Source organism: Barbus barbus (assembly GCF_936440315.1).
Source record: "Barbus barbus genome assembly, chromosome: 48".
Lineage (NCBI taxonomy): Eukaryota > Metazoa > Chordata > Actinopteri > Cypriniformes > Cyprinidae > Barbus > Barbus barbus.
This window is the reverse complement of record NC_136726.1, coordinates 1,879,080-1,898,892: the sequence shown is the minus strand read 5'-3', so window position 1 is coordinate 1,898,892 and position 19,813 is coordinate 1,879,080. Positions and strand designations below refer to the sequence as shown.

The 19,813-nt window shown below is 40.5% G+C and overlaps 1 protein-coding gene across 2 annotated transcripts in view; it reads left to right on the top strand.

Annotated features, from left to right (window-relative positions):
• The window catches only part of pamr1b (peptidase domain containing associated with muscle regeneration 1b), a 142,614-nt gene extending 122,801 nt beyond the window's left edge, over positions 1 to 19,813 (top strand). The window contains exons 7-14 of one of the 2 annotated variants that reach the window (XM_079411947.1): positions 329 to 499; positions 635 to 823; positions 1,021 to 1,860; positions 4,123 to 4,308; positions 16,597 to 16,663; positions 16,902 to 17,134; positions 17,639 to 17,982; positions 18,368 to 19,813. In XM_079411947.1, the coding sequence (XP_079268073.1) occupies positions 329 to 499; positions 635 to 823; positions 1,021 to 1,860; positions 4,123 to 4,308; positions 16,597 to 16,663; positions 16,902 to 17,134; positions 17,639 to 17,982; positions 18,368 to 18,922 (2,585 nt within the window). In that variant the 3' untranslated portion in view covers positions 18,923 to 19,813. The remainder of the gene's footprint in view (positions 1 to 328; positions 500 to 634; positions 824 to 1,020; positions 1,861 to 4,122; positions 4,309 to 16,596; positions 16,664 to 16,901; positions 17,135 to 17,638; positions 17,983 to 18,367) is intronic. The other variant, XM_079411948.1, reaches the window with a different exon arrangement.

Genomic DNA, 19,813 nt, shown 5'->3' with positions numbered 1-19,813 from the left:
GATATTCGGGAAAATGTCACTCTTGGCTGTGAGGTGTTGCTTTTGTGTTGTGCTTGTTTGTTTTGATTTCTCCACGAGTCTCTCTCTCACATGCAGTTTGTCTGCACAAGCCTCAAGTGGTGTGACCTTGTCAATTTTCAGTCACCGTTTTTACACCTAATGTAATAAAGTCAGAATCATTACACACAAAAGTTTTTGGTGGCTAAAATATCGGTGCTTTCCTGGTTATTTTTTGTTATTCACATTTTAATCAAGCTACTTGTCTCAGAAGTGGAAAAGTGGACAAGCTTTAATGCCGAGCCCTGTGCATGTATATATGATCTCCCAGTGCTTGAGTGCAGAAGGCCTTTGGTTCCAGCCCATGGGACTATAGAGCATCTGGATGCAAGGGTTGGAGGACATGCTGTCTTCCAGTGTGACCCTGGACACACATTAAAGGGTTTCAGGATGGCCACCTGTTTATTGGATGGGTCATGGAGTACACCAAGTCCACAGTGTGGTAAGCAACTAAAAACTCATTGTAAGATATAGATCTACAAGTAAGGCAGAAAAACAACTTTTTAAATTTGAGTTATTGTACTTGGGTTAAAATTAATTTGATCATAGTTGAAGCATGACTGTATCTTTTCATCAGTACCTGACCAAAACTGCGGCATTCCTCCAAAGCCAGAGCATGGTGATCACTTCCTTGTTTATGGACCAAATGATGTACTTATTGCTATACAGTATTTCTGCTATAAGCTGTACAAACTGAATGGAACCCCTCAGAGAACCTGTCTGGGCAAAAACACTTGGAGTGGGACAGCACCAACCTGTGTCAAAGGTACTGAACTGCATTCAATACAATGACTTAGTAGCTCTTGGTCCTGAGCATTATTTTTCATTAAATCATTATTGTCAGTTTATCATTGGCATATACAGTATGGTAGGTCTATGGTTATTTTCTTTTCCATGTGTACTTCAGTTTTTGTGTGGTAGAGAAGTGCTTTAAATAAACCTTTGAATGTATTCTATTTACAGAGCTGGACATAATTCCTGCAGCAGATAATGAACAAAAAGACAAACACAAACCTACCGGACAAGACCAAGCGGGCTATGCCAAGAACAAAACTTCACAAGAAAAAGAAAATGAGTCAAAAACAGTCAAAGATATACAACCACAAAAACCTACCCCTGGAAAGGATCATGTGGGACAAGATGGAAAGTTTGGCGAAGACATGGACATAGATTTTGGGAGCAATTTTGTAAAAGAAAAACCTAAAGTTGAAAACAAAGATGCTGATAGCAGCATTAACACAATCAGAAAGAAGGAAACTGGAGAGGATAAGGACACTCTTAAACCCTTTGACAAAGATGCACATTTAGATATCAGAAAGAAAGTTGGAAGTCCAACAAAAGATTTAGCCATGGAATATATAGATTTTGTTTTGATAGACAATAGGATGGCCAATAATCAGACAACAAAGGCTGACAAAACCAAGGATGGTGGAATGGACAAAGGACAAAAAAGAACTGATGGACCTCAATATACAATATTAAGCCTGACTGAAAATGAGAAAGACAACATTCTTTATGAAATAGATACCATACACAAAGGGAATAACACTCAGTTTTTCAATAGGAATGACATAAAAAATTTGGGGACACTGCTTGAAGAAACTGAACAACTCCCAACAACTACTTTTGGAAATGATAGCACAACAATCATACCTACAGTGAGCAAAACTACTTACAAAATGACAATGATGGTCAAAATGGATGCAGTGAATGAAAAGACAACAGAACAGGATTTACAACAAGAGACAAAAAAAGAATCTCAACAAAACACAGACATGGAAGGTGAATCTGGGCAGATTATTGGTAATTGCAAGTATCTCTACGATGCTGTATAAACACCACATAATTATGCAATTAAATGTTTTATAGTGATTTTGTAGTTAAATTGCTTTTGCAAGAATTATGTCCTGTACTGTTAATGGTTCCCATAAGTATATTTTTCAGCTGACTTGAGTGGAATTATGTGGTAAAACACAGAAAACACAGATTTCCTGCCATATTTAATGATGCTTCAATACAGTTACTGAATCTACAGTAGGGTGCAACAGGGCTAAAGTATATATATGTGTGTGTGTCTCAATGTGTAGAGAACAAATAAGAGCCAGTTATTTTTAGGGAATCGAAAATATACAGGTACATCTAAAAAAAAAAATTAGAATATCGTGAAATTGTTATTTTTTTTGGTAACGTCAAAAAGTGAAACTCATATATTCTAGATTAATTACATGTAAAGTAAAACATTTCAAAAGTTTTTTTGTTTTGTTTTCATTTTCATTTTTAGAGCTTACAGCTCATGAAAGTAAAAAATCCAGTATCTCAAAATATTAGAATATTTATATTTGAGTTTCATTAAATGACCATCCCAACAGTATAAATTCCGGGTATCTCTTGTTCTTTGAAACCACAATAATGGGGAAGACAACTGACTTGGCAATGGTCCAGAAGACAATCACTGACACCCTCCACTAAGAGGGTAAGTCACAGTAGGTCATTACTACCATCACTTCCATCTGCTGACAAGCTTTATGGAGATGCAGATTTGCTTTTCCAGCAGGACTTTAGCACCTGCCCACAGTGCCAAAACCACTTCCAAGTGGTTTGCTGACCATGATATTACTGTGCTTGATTGGCCAGCCAACATGCCTGACCTGAACCCCATATGGAATCTATGGGATATTTTTAAGAGAAAGGTGAGAAACAGTCGATCCAACAATACAGACGAGCTGAAGGCTCAATAGTGCCTCAGAAGTGCCACAGACTTTTTGCTTCCATGCCATTCCTCACTGATGCTGGAGTTTGTGCTAAAGGAGCCCCAATCAAGTATTGAGTGCATAAATGAACATACTTTAAAGAACTTGTACTTTTCTGTATTGCAAATCCTTTTTTTGATTAATTTTAGGAAATATTCTAATATTTTGAGATACTGGATTTTTTACTTTCAAAAAAAAAAAAAAACTTTTGAAATGTTTTACTTTACATGTAATGAATCTAGAATATATGAAAGTTTCACTTTTTTGAAACAACTTACCAAAAAAAAGAACAATTTCACGATATTCTTTTTTTTTTTTTTTTTTTTTTTTAGATGTACCTGTACATCACAACCAGTGTTATATGATTCCAAAATTAATTGAAATTATCTGATTCTTTGGCAATGGAGTTGCATTTATTTTTTCCAAATATTTAGTTTTAGAATTACTACAAGAAATAACCATTAAGGAGCTGAAATTAAGATAAATTGGAACTGATAAATTCTTCCCAACTTACATCCCTAATAAAAAGCTACATCTCACGTTTCTCAAAGCAAAAGACATTTTACTCAAATGACCATGTCTGGTAATTAGTAAGTCAAAATTAATCTTAGTCTTATATCATAGGTTTTTTTTGTTTAGTTTTTTTCAAGCCATTGAAAATTATGTGTTTACTGAATAACTGAATAAATCAGCATGCACAACATTACTTTTGATTTTGTTAATACCTCTGACTGGACAAACAGTAACCTCTGAACGGTGAGACTAAAAACAGCCATGTTTCCACTGTCACTGGAGGCTTCATTGTGCCTCCTCGGGGCTTCCTCGGGACCAGCGGCAAGAGATTTTTGTCCCGCCGAATGCCTTGGTCTAAAGCAGGCCAACTGGGGCTTGAGGAGTGGTCATGAGCAAAAGTGGAGTTTATCTGAGTCAGGAGACAGTTGGCACTGCTGCTCATTTTTGATGTTTTTCTTTTTCTTTTTCGATTTACTTATCAAGCTACCAGCTAACATCAACATTTAAGACATTTCAAACAATTTTACTGGCAAAACTCACTTTTAGACAACACTGAGTGTCTGAAATAGCTTACGAGTGTAGGGTGGCCTATAATTAAGGGTGGGTTTTAGCTGGTCTGGCAATGGAAACGCAGCTTGACTTTCTTTTTGTTTTGTTTTGTTTTGAGCACTGCCACTGTGCTCTAGGGTGCCCTATACAAAAATAACCATTTTACCTAACCATGCACTTTGTTTGTTTGATGTATACATTGACATTTTTTCCCTCTTTCACTTTCTCTGTCATACTTTCTTTTCTCTCTCAGATGGTGAAGGGAGACCATGTCTTCGACTGTCACCATTGTATAATGGTTACTATAAGTTGGTTCCTGACCTCCTTCCAGAAACAGTGGAGTTCTTCTGTAACCAGTCTTATGCTCTGAGTGGCAGCGCACGGAGGACATGTCAGCCTAATGGCACCTGGTCTGGCACGCAGCCCATCTGTATGAGAGGTTGAACCAGTCTCAGATTTCTACAGTCTTTTTAGCACTGAATTTACTGAAGAGATACGAAACTGTTGCAAAGTTATCCATAAAATGATTTCTAATAGCAGTTTTCAATTCAGCAGTTTTACCTTTTGCACAGAAATGCAGAATTATTTTTAGGACCACAGAGCAGTCAGGACCTCGGTGTAACACCTCTTCCAGAGGAGAGGGCTTTTTACAGTATTGTGTATAGCAGTGGCAAGCATTGATTTCTTTAACCGAGTTTGCTGTCTTATTTGCTTTATCAGAAATTACAAATAAGAAACATCATGGCAGGTGCTGATTTAAAAATAGGGGGTAACACTTTAGAATATTGTTTCTTACTTACTGCATAACTAATAAGGAAGATATGTTAACTAATCAGTATATAATACAATTTTATGATTGTGTTAAGTAACAGCTAGCAAATCAATAACTAATGTATTCTGCCATACCTCCTGAAGAACTACTATTAATTATCTACTAGTTCATTTTCAAGAAAAATAACTATGAAGTAACTACTAATGAACAGTTATACATAATTACATTGGGTTGTGACCCTTTCAAATAAATGTTATTAGCAGTAGTAGTAGTAGCAGTATGAAAATGCAATATTAATAAATACAATACATTTTATAGAGGTTTTCCCTGTGTAGTGAATTGTTTTGTGAGTGTGTTTTGTAAGAAATCAGCATCCGATAGGAACCCCACCACCACTCTAGTGCCATGCGATAACTTACCTTAGTTTTTATATTTTATATACAGTATGTGTGCCTCCTCAGCAAATACCATATTATCATTAATTCAGTTCCTGTATGTAAGGCAAGGACTGAGGGAAAGTGAAAATACGGGTAACGAATTAGTAATTAATAAAGAATTATCAAATAATTCTCCAGGATTAATTTCGAACCTGAAACAGTTGGCCTATTCTAAAGTGAAAATATTTGAAACCCATTAGTAATTAATAAAGAATAGTTAGATAATTCTGCAAAAATGACTTAGAACCTGGAACAGTATTCTAAAGTGAAAATATAGTGAAACATTTAGTAATTAATAAAGAATTATCAGATAATTCTGCAGGAATTACTTAGAACCTGAAACAGTATTCTAAAGTGAAAATATAGGGAACCCATTATTAATGGATTTCAAGATGGCGCTGCTGTGTTCGGACGCTGTCCAGGTCGCTCTGCTAAGAATGTGTTTTTATTTACTTTTTTACTTTTACTTTTTACACATTTCACGTCGGCACTGATCACCTATAACAAAGAAACACTTTTGGACATTGGAAACCGCTACACTAACCTGTTCCAGGACACTTTATCCACAAATCCATCGTGGCCTCTGGAGATTCTTCGGAATGCGGAGATAAACAATAAACCCCGAGGCAACGGATCAAGAAACATCGCGGGAAACGCTCCGGGGAAACATGGCTTTCGTCCTCGGTCCCGGACACTGCTGTAATGCCGAGTGATAACTTCTCTGTTTTACGGATGGACAGAACAGCAGAGGCTGGTAAATCCAAGGGTGGAGGAGTGTGTTTCATGATCAACAAGAAATGGTGTGACCCCAGGAATATCTCCATTATGTCGCGTTCCTGCTTGCCTCATCTGGAACATCTTTCCATTATTTTCCGGCCATTTTATCTGCCCCGGGAGTTTTCATCGATCATTGTTACTGCTGTGTACATTCCACCACAGGCAGACACCAGCTGGGCTTTGTCTAAGCTTCACAATGTGCTCAGCGGCTACATTAACAAACATCCTGACGCTGCCTTTATCATCGCGGGAGACTTTAACAAAGCCAGCCTCAGGCAGGTCATGCTGAACTTTCATCAACATGTATCCTGTCCAACTAGAGGACCAAATACACTGGATCATTGCTACACTCAGTTCAAGAATGCCTACAAAGCCCGCTCACTACTGGCAAATCGGACCATGCCGCCATTTTCCTCACCCCGGAATATAAACAAAGGCTCGTTCAGGATCCCCCCGGTGCAGAGAGTAGTGACGCGCTGGTCCTCCCACTCAGAGGCTATGTTGCAGTATCATTGATGAAGTCGACTGGGACATGTTCCGGGCGAGTTCTTCTGACGTCAGCGAGTTCACGGATGTAGCATTAAGCTTTGTAAACACGCCAACCGAGCAAGCTACAGAAACAATAACTATTAGGACATTCTCCAACCAGAAACCGTGGGTGGACAGAGCTATCCGTGCTGCGGTTAACACACGCACTGCCGCTTACAATGAGGCTCTTCTGACCGGGAATATGAGCGAGTGCAAAGCATTGTGCTATGCTCTCCGACGCACAGTAAGAGCGCCAAACACAGATACATTTCCAGCTCAATGACTCTCGACGGATGTGGCAGGGACTGAGGACCATCTGTGCCTTCGGAAACAAATCCTCTGCGGAGGTGAGAGCAGATCTGTTGCTGGCCGACGAGTTAAACATCTTATAAGGCCGCTTCGATTGCAACGGCGGCAGCGCGACTCTGCCGTCCAGCGCGTCAGGAAGCAGCAGGCAGAGCAGCGATAATCCTGTAACCACCGTGTCGGAGGATGAGGTTTGGAGGGCGCTAAAGAAAGTGAACGTCAGGAAAGCAGCCGGACCAGATGGGATAACCGGCCGTGTTCTGAGGTCCTGCGCAGATCAGCTCGCTGGTTTGTTGACTTCTATCTTTAATGAGTCCTTTGTTACCTCCGTGGTTCCCACCTCATTCAAAAAATCTGTCATTATCCTTGTGCCAAAGAACAATAAACCCTCTTGCCTGAATGACTATCGCCCAGTTGCCCTCACATCTATAGTCGTGAAGGTTTTTGAGAGACTTGTAAAGAGCAACATTTGCTCCTCCATACCTGATACTTTGGACCCTCTTCAGTTTGCCTATAACCCAAACAGATCTAGGGACGATGCCATCTCTCACGTCCTCCACTCTTCCCTCACACATATGGACAGCAACAATGGGAATTATGTAAGGCTGCTATTCATTGACTATAGCTCAGCTTTCAATACTATAGTCCCCATCAAGCTAGCTTCTAAACTCATGGACCTCGGCCTAAACTCCTCACTCTGTGACTGGATTCAAGACTTCCTCACCGGCAGACCTCAATTGGTGAAAGTTGGCCACTTCACCTCAAACTCCATCACCCTGAACGTAGGAGCCCCACAGGGCTGTGTCCTGAGTCCCCTGCTCTACTCTCTCTACACGCATGACTGCGTGTCCTCTCACAGCTCCACATCTATTATCAAATTCGCTGATGATACTGTGGTTCTGGGCCTCATCTCCAACAATGATGAGCATAAATGACTGCCCACTACTCCGGGTGTGTGTTCACGGTGTGTGTGTTCACTGCTGTGTGTGTGCAGTTTGGATGGGATAAATGCAGAGCACGAATTCCGAGTATGGGTCACCATACTTGGCCGTATGTCACGTCACGTCACTTATATTACTATTTAAGTCAACAACATACTGACCTGCACATTTATATTTATATTTTTTATCTTTTATTAAATTTTATTCTTTTTTTTCTACTTTTCTTTTTCTTAATATTTGTATACTATACAATTGCACTGGCCTTGGAGCAGACCTGACTTACATTTCACTGCTGGTTATACTCTGTATAATTGTGTATGTGACGAATAAAAATCTTGAATCTTGAATTAATAAAGAATGATCAAATAATTCTGGAGGACTTATTTCGAACCTGAAACAGTAGGCCTATTCTAAAGTGAACATTTAGTGAAACCTTTAGTAATTAATAAAGAATTGGGCTCAGGGAAACTGCAGTTAACTTCCGTGTTAACACAACACAAAAACTACCCAAGAATAAAAATCAAAAAAACAAATATGACCCAACAGCTTCATAACAGTGTTTCGGTAAATAAATAAATAACCGTTTCGGTAAAAACTTTACAAACCACCATGTACTGTATATGTAATAAGTTGGATAGTTATGGCAAGACAGTGGAGTTGGGGTTCCTTTCCGAAGCAGATTCCCTACAGAACATGTGTACAAAGTAATTATTTACCATACAGGCAAAAACATAATGGGTGAGAACCAAATGTAAGTGACATTTCACCAACTTTACAGGAGGGCCAAGACAAAAATTTACCATAGGTTGATCTGACTTTGTGCACTGATTTCAATCGTTCATAATAGAAATTTCTACACTCATGGATGACAGTATACTTTTGCCAGTAGAAAGAGCTCATCAAGAGCTTTCATTTGATATATATTGGTGTGCAGCAAACAAAATGCATATTTCATTACCATTATAGGCTAATAATAGTAGTAGTGGACTGTAACAAAGTTGCTACTGTAGTAGTACTTTGTACTCTTCCTTTTATTCAAGTAATTTTGAAAATGAGTAGGCCTACTTATAATTTAACTGGAGTAATATTTTATTGGGGTATCTGTACTTTTACTCAAGTACTTGATTTGTGGGCCACAGCCTGATTATTATAGTGACTATTTGCGTATAACTATTCATTAGTAGTTATTCCATAGTTATTTTTCTTAACCTTAACTAGTAGATAATTAATAGTAGTTCTTCAGGAGGTATGACAGAATACATTAGTTATTGAATAGCTAACAATCATAAAATTGTATTACATACTGATTAGTTAACACATCTTCCTTAGTAGTTAACAGTAGTGAGTTAAATGTTAATGAATAATTACCTGTTAGTTCTCCAATAATTCCTTATTAGTTATGCAGTAAGTAAGAAACAGTATTCTAAAGTGTTACCAAATAGGGCTGTTACCAGGAACAGCCATTAGGTGGCAGTGCCTTGCCAAATTATTAAATTGACTTAAGCTTAATTTGGATGGCATTAGTTTTACATGGAGAGGTGGGGTAAAGTAATTATTTCTAGAGCTTCTCAGTTATTTTAGTCCCGTTTGAATGTGCAGTCTCAGTAATCGTTACGGACACATTTGTGAAACACACGTGACAAAGAAATTTCCCTTCTGTAAAACAAATCCAGAAAAATCCTACCTTGAGTACAGTAATGCTAATCCCATGTGAACAGACCAGCTGTAAATATGAATGTTAATATTACATCATTTCCTGGCACGAAACTTCGGTTAGCTTTAGGTAAGTGCCAACAGAATACAATCGGAATGTAATTAATAAATTGTGCGGTCAGCCCTAACTGAACTTATAAGCAGCATATTATAAACATATTATAAGCACAGGAAGCAATGCGGCACATGATGACAGAAAGGACGGCAGTGCTTATGTTGAGTTACCCCCCCCCCACCCCCACCCCCACCCCACTTCTGGTAGCTTTACTGAGATTTGTTTTCCCATGTCAATTGACCATTAATATTGCAGACGTCCTGTGGTAAAATTACATTATCTACCAGGGGGGTCATGCACTCATTATTTTTGAGGGGGCACGAGTGGGGGAGGGGTCATCATGTGACACACAGCAGCACTTATGTTTAATTTTATTATTTTTTTTTCCTTATAGATAGTTAGTTGATCTATAGTGGGCGATGGTCAAAGTAACCTAATGATGTAATCTATTAACTATGCATAACAACCTGTCTGTTTACTTAAGTAACATATATGGGTGTCATGCCATAACAGTTTTAATATGACTGACTTTATATTTAATGTGAATTTAACATTGAAAGTTAATATGAATAAAACACTGTAAGTTAGGTTTGGCTACTTATCATAACACTTTCATTGTACAGAAGAGCAAAGAACATTTTCACTGACAGTCTAGAGTTCAAGCACTCTCAAAAACTCCCATTAAAATCACTGAAGCTACTTACACTGTGAAATTAATATATTACTTACAGATTCATACACATATCTGCACTTTATTGTTTCTAACAAGTGAATTCTCCAGTATTCAGTCTGCGAGCAAGTGAAGAAAACAGCGGCATTTCAGCGATGTCTCATCTGAACGCCTCTGATTACATTACATTCATAAACTCAACAGAATGGTGTGTGATTGGTTATAATGCACAGTGCTGTAAAACCGCTTCTGTCTCTGGCTCAGCGAACTGAGATTTAAATTTTTTTTTTTTTTCAATTTAATCACGCTGGTGTGATTGTATCAAATATCGAAAATATTATTCGGCTATTTTTTGTCTTTTGGAAGTTGCATTCAAAATCCACTAGGCTCAAAAATCTGAGGGGGCACGTGCCCCCTCACTCTCAATGGGCATGACGCCTCTGCTGTCTACCCTTGTAAAACTAATCCCTTCCGAATAGGGTTATAAACTCACCAGCCACTTTATTAGGTACACCTTGCTAGTACCAAGCTGGATCCCCTTTCCCTTCAGAACTACTTTAATTAATCACGGCACAGATTAAACAAAGAGGCCAGAAACATTTCTCAAAGATTTTTGATCCATATTGACATTACAGCATCACACAGTTTCTGCAGATTAGTCGGCTTCACATCCATGATGCCAATCTTCCATTCCACCTCATCCCAAAGGTGCTCTATTGCATTGAGATCTGGTGACTGTGGAGGTGATTTGATTACAGTGAACTTACTGTCATGTCTGTGATGATTTAAATTTTGTGACATGGTGCATTATCCTGCTGGAAGTAGCCATCAGAAGATGGGTACACTGTGGTCAAAGCGATGAACACAGTAAACAACAATACCAGGGTAGGCTGTGTTTAAATGATGCTCAGTTGGTACTAAGGGCAGTGTTGCCAATTTAGCGATTATGTTGCTTATTGTAGCAACTTTTGAGACTACCCTAGCAAGTGTTTCGTCTAAAAGCAACTAGCACCAAATTTAAAATTTATTTGACAATTTTTAGCAACTTTTGACAAGTGACTCAAACAATAAAAAGGCACACATTTTCCATCTGAATTACAAAAAAAAGAGGAAACCAAAGAGGCCTAGCAGTACACACATCACATGAATTTAGTTCAATTGTTCAATTTAATAATAATAATAATAATAATAATGTATTATTTATTTATGATACACTTTGTTAGTAGCTTGTACCTGCAATTGTTGATCAGTTAGTACACTATAAGTAAAATATCTAGAAAAATGGAAAAAGTAATTTTCCAGGATTTATCCATTATCCGTTGTAACCCTGTAACCTGAAAACACAAAATACAATGCGTAATTTAAAATGCAGATAAAAAACCTGTGAAAAATCAATACAGAAAAATTGTTCATATTAACAGAGTAGATTGTGCTTTATTTTTACAGATTCTTCTTAGAGTGTAGCATACTAACTAACTACTAATACACTGCTTACGTGGCCTAATGGTTAGAGAGTCGGACTTGTAATCCAAAGGTTGCGGGTTCAAGTCGCGGGCCGGCAGGGATTGTAGGTGGGGGGAGTGAATGTCCAGCGCTCTCTCCACCCTCAATACCACGACTGAGGTGCCCTTGAGCAAGGCACCGAACCCCCAACTGCTCCCCGGGCGCTGCAGCATAAAATGGCTGCCCACTATAGTTTACTAGTTTACTAGCTAATAAAAAAAAAACTTACATTGTTCAAAAATGTGTAAGTGTTCAATAATTCAATGTTGTATTTAAAAATGCACTTATTTTAATATTATATTATACATTTATATAATTTGGCACCGTACCAAACGGGCAGTTAACTGGGTCAAGGTGGCAGTCTCCGCACCAAGAAGTGAAAAATTTTCACTTCAGGGCATACAGTTTCCTCGTAGAGGGAGCTCTGGATTGGAAGATGGTCTCAGCAACCTTGGTTGAGAGACCGGAAGCTATGAGCTGTGTCCCCTCAGAGGCCACAGCCACAGCTTCCCCAATTCCGAGGAGATCTCTCCTGACAGGAATCTCCCACGGAGAGCCGTCGAGGAGAGAAATCAGGTCCGAGAATCATACTCAGCCCGGCCAGAACGGTGCTACCGAAAGTAGGCTGACCTCGTCCTAGCACACTCACGCCAGAACTCCCGGGAGAAAAACATACAGACGAAGCCTCGGCCAGCATTCATTCCCCAGGCCTCGGCCCCTGTCTCAACAGGATGTCTGCTCCCTGAAATACCCAGGGATATAGTACGGCTCTCAGAGAGCGAAGTTAGCCTGGGACCACACGAGGATCTGATGCGCCAGCCGTATAAGGGGCGCGAACGCAGACCTCCCCGGTGGTTGATGTAAGAGACCAACGCTGTGCTGTCGGTGCGCACCAACACATGGTGATCTCTTAGGTCTGGGAGAAAGTGCTTGAGTGCATGAAACGCGGCCAACATTCCCAAACAATTGATATGCCACATTAGGTGGCGACCGCTCCACAGACCGCGGGCAGGGTGGCCACTCATGATCGCTCCCCAACCGGTGTGAGGGATGCATCCGTCGCTAGCATTACGCGGCGACAAAGAGCTCCCAGCACCGGGCCCTGAGACAAGAACCAAGCTTGGCTCCACATGTTTAAGGCACGTAGGCATTGCCGCGTGACCTTGATCATGCGAAGCGGGTTTCCCCTCGGGGAGAACCCCTTGATCTTGAGCCACCACTGTAGGGGCCTCATGTACTGCAGGCCAAAAGGTATCACGTTGGACGCAGCTGCCATGAGCCCCAGCAGTTCTGAAACTGCTTGACAGTGAGTGACTGGCCCTCTTTCACTCTCTTGACTGAAGTGAGGATCGACTCGATCCGAGCAGGAGACATACGTGCCTGCATCGTGGTCGAATCCCACACCACGCCTAGATAAGTGGTTCTCTATACTGGAGAAAGCACACTTTCTTGGCGTTCAGTCTCAACCCCTTCATGTGCGCGAGAACGACATCTCGATGCCGAATTGCCACCTGCTCTGATCGAGCTAGAATCAACCAATCGTTGATGTAAAAGTGCGGGTGAGAGTGCAAGGCCAACGAGAAGAACCCGATATTGGTAAGCTTTGCCCCCAAAAGCAAATCTCAGGAACCTCTCGTGAGAGGGAAGGATGGAGATGTGAAATATGCGTCCTTAGATCTATCGTGACAAACCAGTCCTCGGACTTGGCCTGAGACACGACTGAAGAGTGTACTTAGCACCCTGAACTTCAGTCACATGACTGAGCGGTTCAACTGATGCAGATCTACCATTCTTCTTTGGAACAATGAAGTACCGGCTGTAGAACCCGGGCTCTCTTCCATGAGGAGGGACCACCTCGATGGCCTCCTTCCTCAAGAGAGTGTCTACTTCCTGTTCCACGATCAGAGCCTGCTGGGGGCCCACGCACGTGGGAATCACCCCGGTGAAAGGCGGTGGCGGAGCGCCGAACTGAATACAAAGGCCTTTCTCTACAGTACGCAGGACCCAATGAGATCCATTTGGCAGTAGTTTCCACGCTGCCTAAATGGTCTACTAAGGGAACCAGTCTCTCGAGACTGGCCTCTGGTGTACTCAGAGCTGCTGGCACCAGGAGCTCTAGAGACTCCCGCAGGGGAGGCGAGCTTCTCAGCTCCACTACACTTCGGGGCGGAAGAGACTGAGAACATTGCTTGCTGGAGCCAGCTGCGCCCTGGAACCCCGGCAGGATTGGCAGACTGGTCTCCCGAGGGCACTGGGGGGGAGACGGACACCCGCTCTGCCCCAGAGGGGTCTGCCCTCATAAGCCTGGAGCCTTACGCCCGTAGGGCTTCTTGGCCGAGGACTCCTTAGACTTAAGAACGGTCCGCAGATCCGGCTTAGCCTTAGAGGTCCCCGAGCCAGAGCATTTGCCACCACGGCCCCACCTCGGTGGGGTACGAGTAGCCACGCTCTGTTTTGTGCCTCTCTGAAGACAAAACACAGAGAGGCACAAAACAGAGCCTATCTACAGCCCTCACATTCTTACTGTCCTCAACTAAAGTTTGGATGCGTGTCTCTAATTCTGAAATCTTCTCTGTCAGCCTAACTATTTCCCTGCATTTATCACATGTAAATCTCTTGTCGCCGACAGAGAGAGGTAAACTGTACATGTGGCAAACAGTGCAAACAACAATAGCAGGAGAAGCCATTATTCACAGTGATTGAAGAATGATTCGCTTACCACTGTTGTTTGATGAACTCGTGAAAAACGGAGGGAGAAAAAAGAAAACAATAATAGATGCGAATAGAAACGCGAATGGAACCGCGAGTGACAAGCTAACCGGCTAAAAAATGCTAACACGCTGCACGCGCACTGCACTTGCGGTTTTAAAAAGCGAACGATCAAATTAGTTTGATAGATAATATCAGAAATATGGTGAGAATTAAGTTATATATTATCACTTTAAACAACAGAGAGTGAAAATAAGATAGAGATTCAACAGAAAAGCAAAGCTGCACGGAGCAACAATTGCAAACCTCTCAGCAGCACGACAGACAGGGACAGACAAAAGCAATCGATCAGCAATCGATTTTTTGCAGGTGAGTCCAACACTTATCTGGTCCAGCTTATCTGGAGTCAATTCGGCAAAGCACAGGTAGATCTGTTCACTTTGCAGGAGTCCTCCCATTGCCCTCTATGGTACTCCCTGACTGAAGCTCTGTTTTGCACGGTGGTTTGGCACACAGCTGGCCCTGGGGACTGTGCAAGTATGTGTTCCCCAATGAGCCTGGTTGCACAAATATTTTTCAAGGGTCAGGAAGGAAGGAGAACAGTTCCTGCTGGTTGCACCCTGCTGGCTCACAAAGACTTGCTTCTCGGAGCTCATGCTCCCCTCTATGCCCCCTCCCTGGCGAATTGCCCTCCTTCACTTTCTTTTTGCTAACTAGTGTTCTTCCTGAACAGAAGAAGATTTGCCATTGGATCAGTGCTTTCCTCCCTAGAGGAAAGGTTGGACAGACAGAAGTCCGCCTCCACATTGAAAATGTACATAAGGACTATAGTGGCGCATCACACTGTGGAAGGTAGGTCTCTAGGAAATCACAACCAGATCGTAAGGTTCCTCAAAGGCATGAGGAGGCTAAATCCATTGAGGCTGTGCCTTATTCCTCTCCTTGGTCTTACAGGGTCTGCAGAGAGCTCCCTTTGAGCCCTTAGAGTCAGTTGAGCTAAGGGCCTTCTCTTTGAAGATGGCTGTCCTGACCATGCTTACCTCCATCAAGAGGGTTAAGGAGCTGCAAGCAGACTGGCTCTGTACCCAAAGTTTCCACTACCTCTTTCAGGGACCAAGTGGTGAACCTGCAAGCACTCCAAGCACACCACTATAATGCACACTTTTCCAATCCATGTGCGTTTCCTATTTCTGGCAAAACTTGGGATAATAACTGACTGTTTTCAGTACTCATCAGTAGCTGAATCAGTGGCAGAGGTATTCTGCTTCCAGGCCCATTATTTGTGGTATGCCACTTTTCTGATGGGCCTCTCTAATTGGATGAAGTGTTCCATATGGTGTAATTCCTATATGGTAATCTTATTTGCTGTTTTTTTTTTCCCCCACTATAAAGGTGCCCTGCCGTGTATATACCCAGGGCAGAGCCTTGCTTGCCGCCAGTCTCTGTGGATAGGAGCCTCTCCCATCTCTTGGTTAGAGCCCATCACAGAGATCTCTTCCATGTGTAGTACTTCCCACTAGGTAAACCTATGTGATGTATTCTTCACATACTGTCCTCTTCTGGGTAGTGTTGTTTTTTTCCATAGTGTTTTTTCCCTATATGGAAAAAGAGCACTTTCCCCAGTGTAAACTAAGGGTCTGCACGGCTCCATGAGTCTTCAACACAAACTTCTGGTTCGCCTGGCCAGAGGAGAACTGGCCCCCCGGACTGAGCCTGGTTTCTCCCAAGGTTTTTTTCTCCATTCTGTCACCGATGGAGTTTTGGTTCCTTGCCGCTGTCGCCTCTGGCTTGCTTAGTTGGGGACACTTAATTTCCAGCGATATCGTCGACTTGAATGAACAGATACTATTTAAACTGAACTGAGCTGGAAGATAACATCATTGAATTCAGTAATGAAATGCCTTTAACTGAAAATTGAGTGTTTAATGTTGTAATTTTACATTATTAACACACTATTTACCTATTTTGATATTGGAAAGTTGCTTTGACACAATCTTTATTGTTAAAATCTCTATATAAATAAAGGTGACTTGACAGTAAATTTATCTTTTATTTATTTAAATAAAAAGCAGGAAAGTTCAAGACATGGTACAGTATACACTTAAATCTGGAGATTGAGACGGTTACGAAGTGGTAATAATGCTCAATGTAGTGAAACCAATACATTCATACAGGATACTTCAACAACAATATAAATCTGATAATCTATTTTCTTAGTATTTTCATAAATACTGTACTGGCATAAACATTAAAAATATTGATAAATTCAAAAATAAATAAAAAACTAAGATGTTTTGTTTGTATTCTTATTTATAGCCTGTCGAGAGCCCAAAGTATCTGTGCTGGTGAGACAGAGAGTTCTACATCCCCATATCCCATCCAGGTATAGACAGTTGCAATGTCACTCCTGATGGCAGAATGTTACAATAACATGTATGCAAAGTTGAACCGTTTAATTAATTACTATGACCATAATTCTCCCATTCATTCCAAAGCAGAATTTTCAAGTAAATTTTGTTAATTGAACTGTAAAATGTGTTTCTTTAATTCTGTATGTTTGTCTAATATGATGTCCTTGTTCTGTTGTTTTTTTGTGTATATATGTGTGTGTGTGTTTTCAGGAAAACACCTGTGCATAAATTTTATTCTTCCTCTGGAGTGACCAATTACTTAAGGGATGTGCAGCCCACCCAGGACCCTTTCCACATGCCCCCGCTCCCACAGGGGTTTCATCATGTCTACACACACATTGAGTATGAGTGTATGTCACCTTACTACCAGCACTTTGGAAGTGCACGCAGAACCTGTCTGAAGATGGGAAAGTGGAGTGGACGTCATGTTTCTTGTTCGCCTGGTGAGGGCACACATGACAGACAAGACACAACAATGTAGGTGTAAATGTCTTTATTAAAGAGATCAATTTCATAATTTAATTAGGATTTCATGTGATGAAAAATCATGGAGGTTTGTAAGAAAATGAGCAAGTTTTTTTTTTTTTCATTGTAAGGTGTAAAATGTCTTTCATAGTAAATGCCAACAAAGTCACACATTTATGTGAATATGCCAATTGTTCGTGATCTGCCAGTATTTTAGGGTTAGCCTCTGAGAGTGGGCCCGAATGCTTTTGTCAAATGCAAGAGTTACGGAAGGCAAGTATCACATCCATACACATTTATCAGAGCGTCAGCACAAGCAAATGCTTGAGGAAGTAATAAAATCAAATAGAACTCTCTATATGATCCACAAAAATCCAAGCCTCAAAGTACACTTTTATTGTTATACTCGATAATCTGTAAAATATTCATTGCTTTTGTTTTCTTCTCTTAATTTTTGTTCTCTCTCTCCCTCTCTATGCCAGTGTGTGGGAAGCTGACAAACTTTGACCCTCAGAACCCTTCTGAGACAAACTGGCCCTGGCTGGCTGCCATCTACCGTTTGCCTGTTGCAAGCAAACTAGGGAAGTTAAGTGTGGCCAAGACAATGGGAGCAAACATTGAACTGATGGAAGAAGAGAGTGACATGGATGGTTGGCAGCTTGTTTGCAGCGGGGCCCTGGTGAACCAGCGAAGTGTGGTTGTAGCTGCCCACTGTGTCACAGAGCTGGGGAAATTATATCCACTTGACACAGCCAAAATCAGGGTAGTGCTTGGCAAACAGTATCACAGTGATCTGAGAGTGACCAAGGGACTGCAACGATTACGGGTCAGTTTGAAAGAATACTAATTGTCAGAAGATTGGACACTCCTACCCATTCTTTATTATTACTTCTTTGCACATTTACAACTAACTATCTAACTAACTAATTATTAAGATTAAATGTGCTTAAATATGCTGCTTATAAGCAACTTTCTGTTTGTTATTTCAAGCTGAAAAAAAAAGAATCTAACGAGTTTTAAATTATTATTTTTTTGAATATCTATTCAACTTTTCTGTGAATTATTTATTTACATGTAAAGGTTTTCTAAGTTCCTGGAAAACATACATTTGAATTATGTGTGCCCAAGTTTTGACTACTACAGCATATTTACATGTTTTGTCCTTTGTATATGCTGCTAATTTATTCCATGTCTCACCTCTGATTTGTCAGGTATCGTCCATCACTCTACATCCAAACTATGATCCCCTGGTGTTGGATTCAGATGTGGCCGTATTGAAGCTCTTGGACAAGGCTCGCATTGGAGAATATGTGCTACCGATCTGCCTACCAGATGCTCATGATACAGTAGAAGACTCCAGACAAAGGATGGTGACAGGCTGGTCCCTCTTACCTGACCAGAAGGCTGGAGATGCTGAGAAAGCACGTGTGGGCCGTGTGATTCTTGGAGATGTTGTTCAATGTGAGCAGCAATATGCCAGTTATGATTTTCCTATCAGTGTGTCTGAAAACATGCTGTGTGGGCGACAGGGTTCTGGTGCAGAACAGTCAAACATTTGCCCTGCTGACACTGGAGGGATTCTTATTTTGCCTCCAGTCTCCTCAGGCTCCAGTCTGACACCTCCACATGGACAGGGCCCACAGGAGTGGAAACTTTTAGGGTTGGTCAGTTTTGGATATGATTCTTTAAACTGCAACCCAGAGCTTTACACTGTGTACACACATGTTGCTAATTTTGTCAGCTTTATAGAAGAAAATATGATATAGGCTGACATACAATATTACATTTTATCTCTGTCTCATTTATGTTATTTCATTCATTTTCTTCTATCCATTATAATGCTGCATTAATGTATAGGCTTAAATACACTGGACTATGCAGTGCACAGATATATAAGACATGGACTTAATTTAAACCTTATTGTAACCATTATAAGGGAAATAGTCCTAAAACAACATAGTCCTAAAACAATATTTAAACGTTTTAGGAAAAAGTCCTAAAACACCAACACTGAGCAGCTTCCTACATTCATGTTGCCCTCGGTCTCTCAGGTGATATTTGCTTTGACTATAAATCTTATGTATGTACATAAATTGTAATGCTGTATTTACCAGTGTAAGCGCTATTGAAAGATGTATAAAATATGTATATAAATACATATATTTTTCAATACTTTCTTATTGGGGTAACCCAGCTAAGAATCATAACTCATGGATATGGACTGCAGTGACAAAATTAAAACTAATCAAATACTACAACATTTAGTGTGTAAAAACACATCTATTCCATCTTCATTTGACCCTCTATTTAGCACTCTCTATTCTAATGTTTTATCTACACGTTTTCGGTTTTATTAAAAGAAAAACACTTGACCCTCGCTTGCACTCTCTATTCTATTTCTATTCTTTTTTTTTTAATGACTAATCGAACACTAGCGTTCCCTATTCTTTTTCTCTTCTATCTACTTGTTTTCTTTTTATTTAATATTAAAAAAAAAAACTTGCTACATGTACTGTGTTAGGCTAACCAAGACTTATCACAGCACTTACATATTATTGCTCCTTTGTTGGTGTTGATTGATTCTATTGTCCTAATTTGTATGTTGCTTTGGATAAAAGTGTCTGCTAAAAAACTAAATAAATGTCAATGTAAATGTA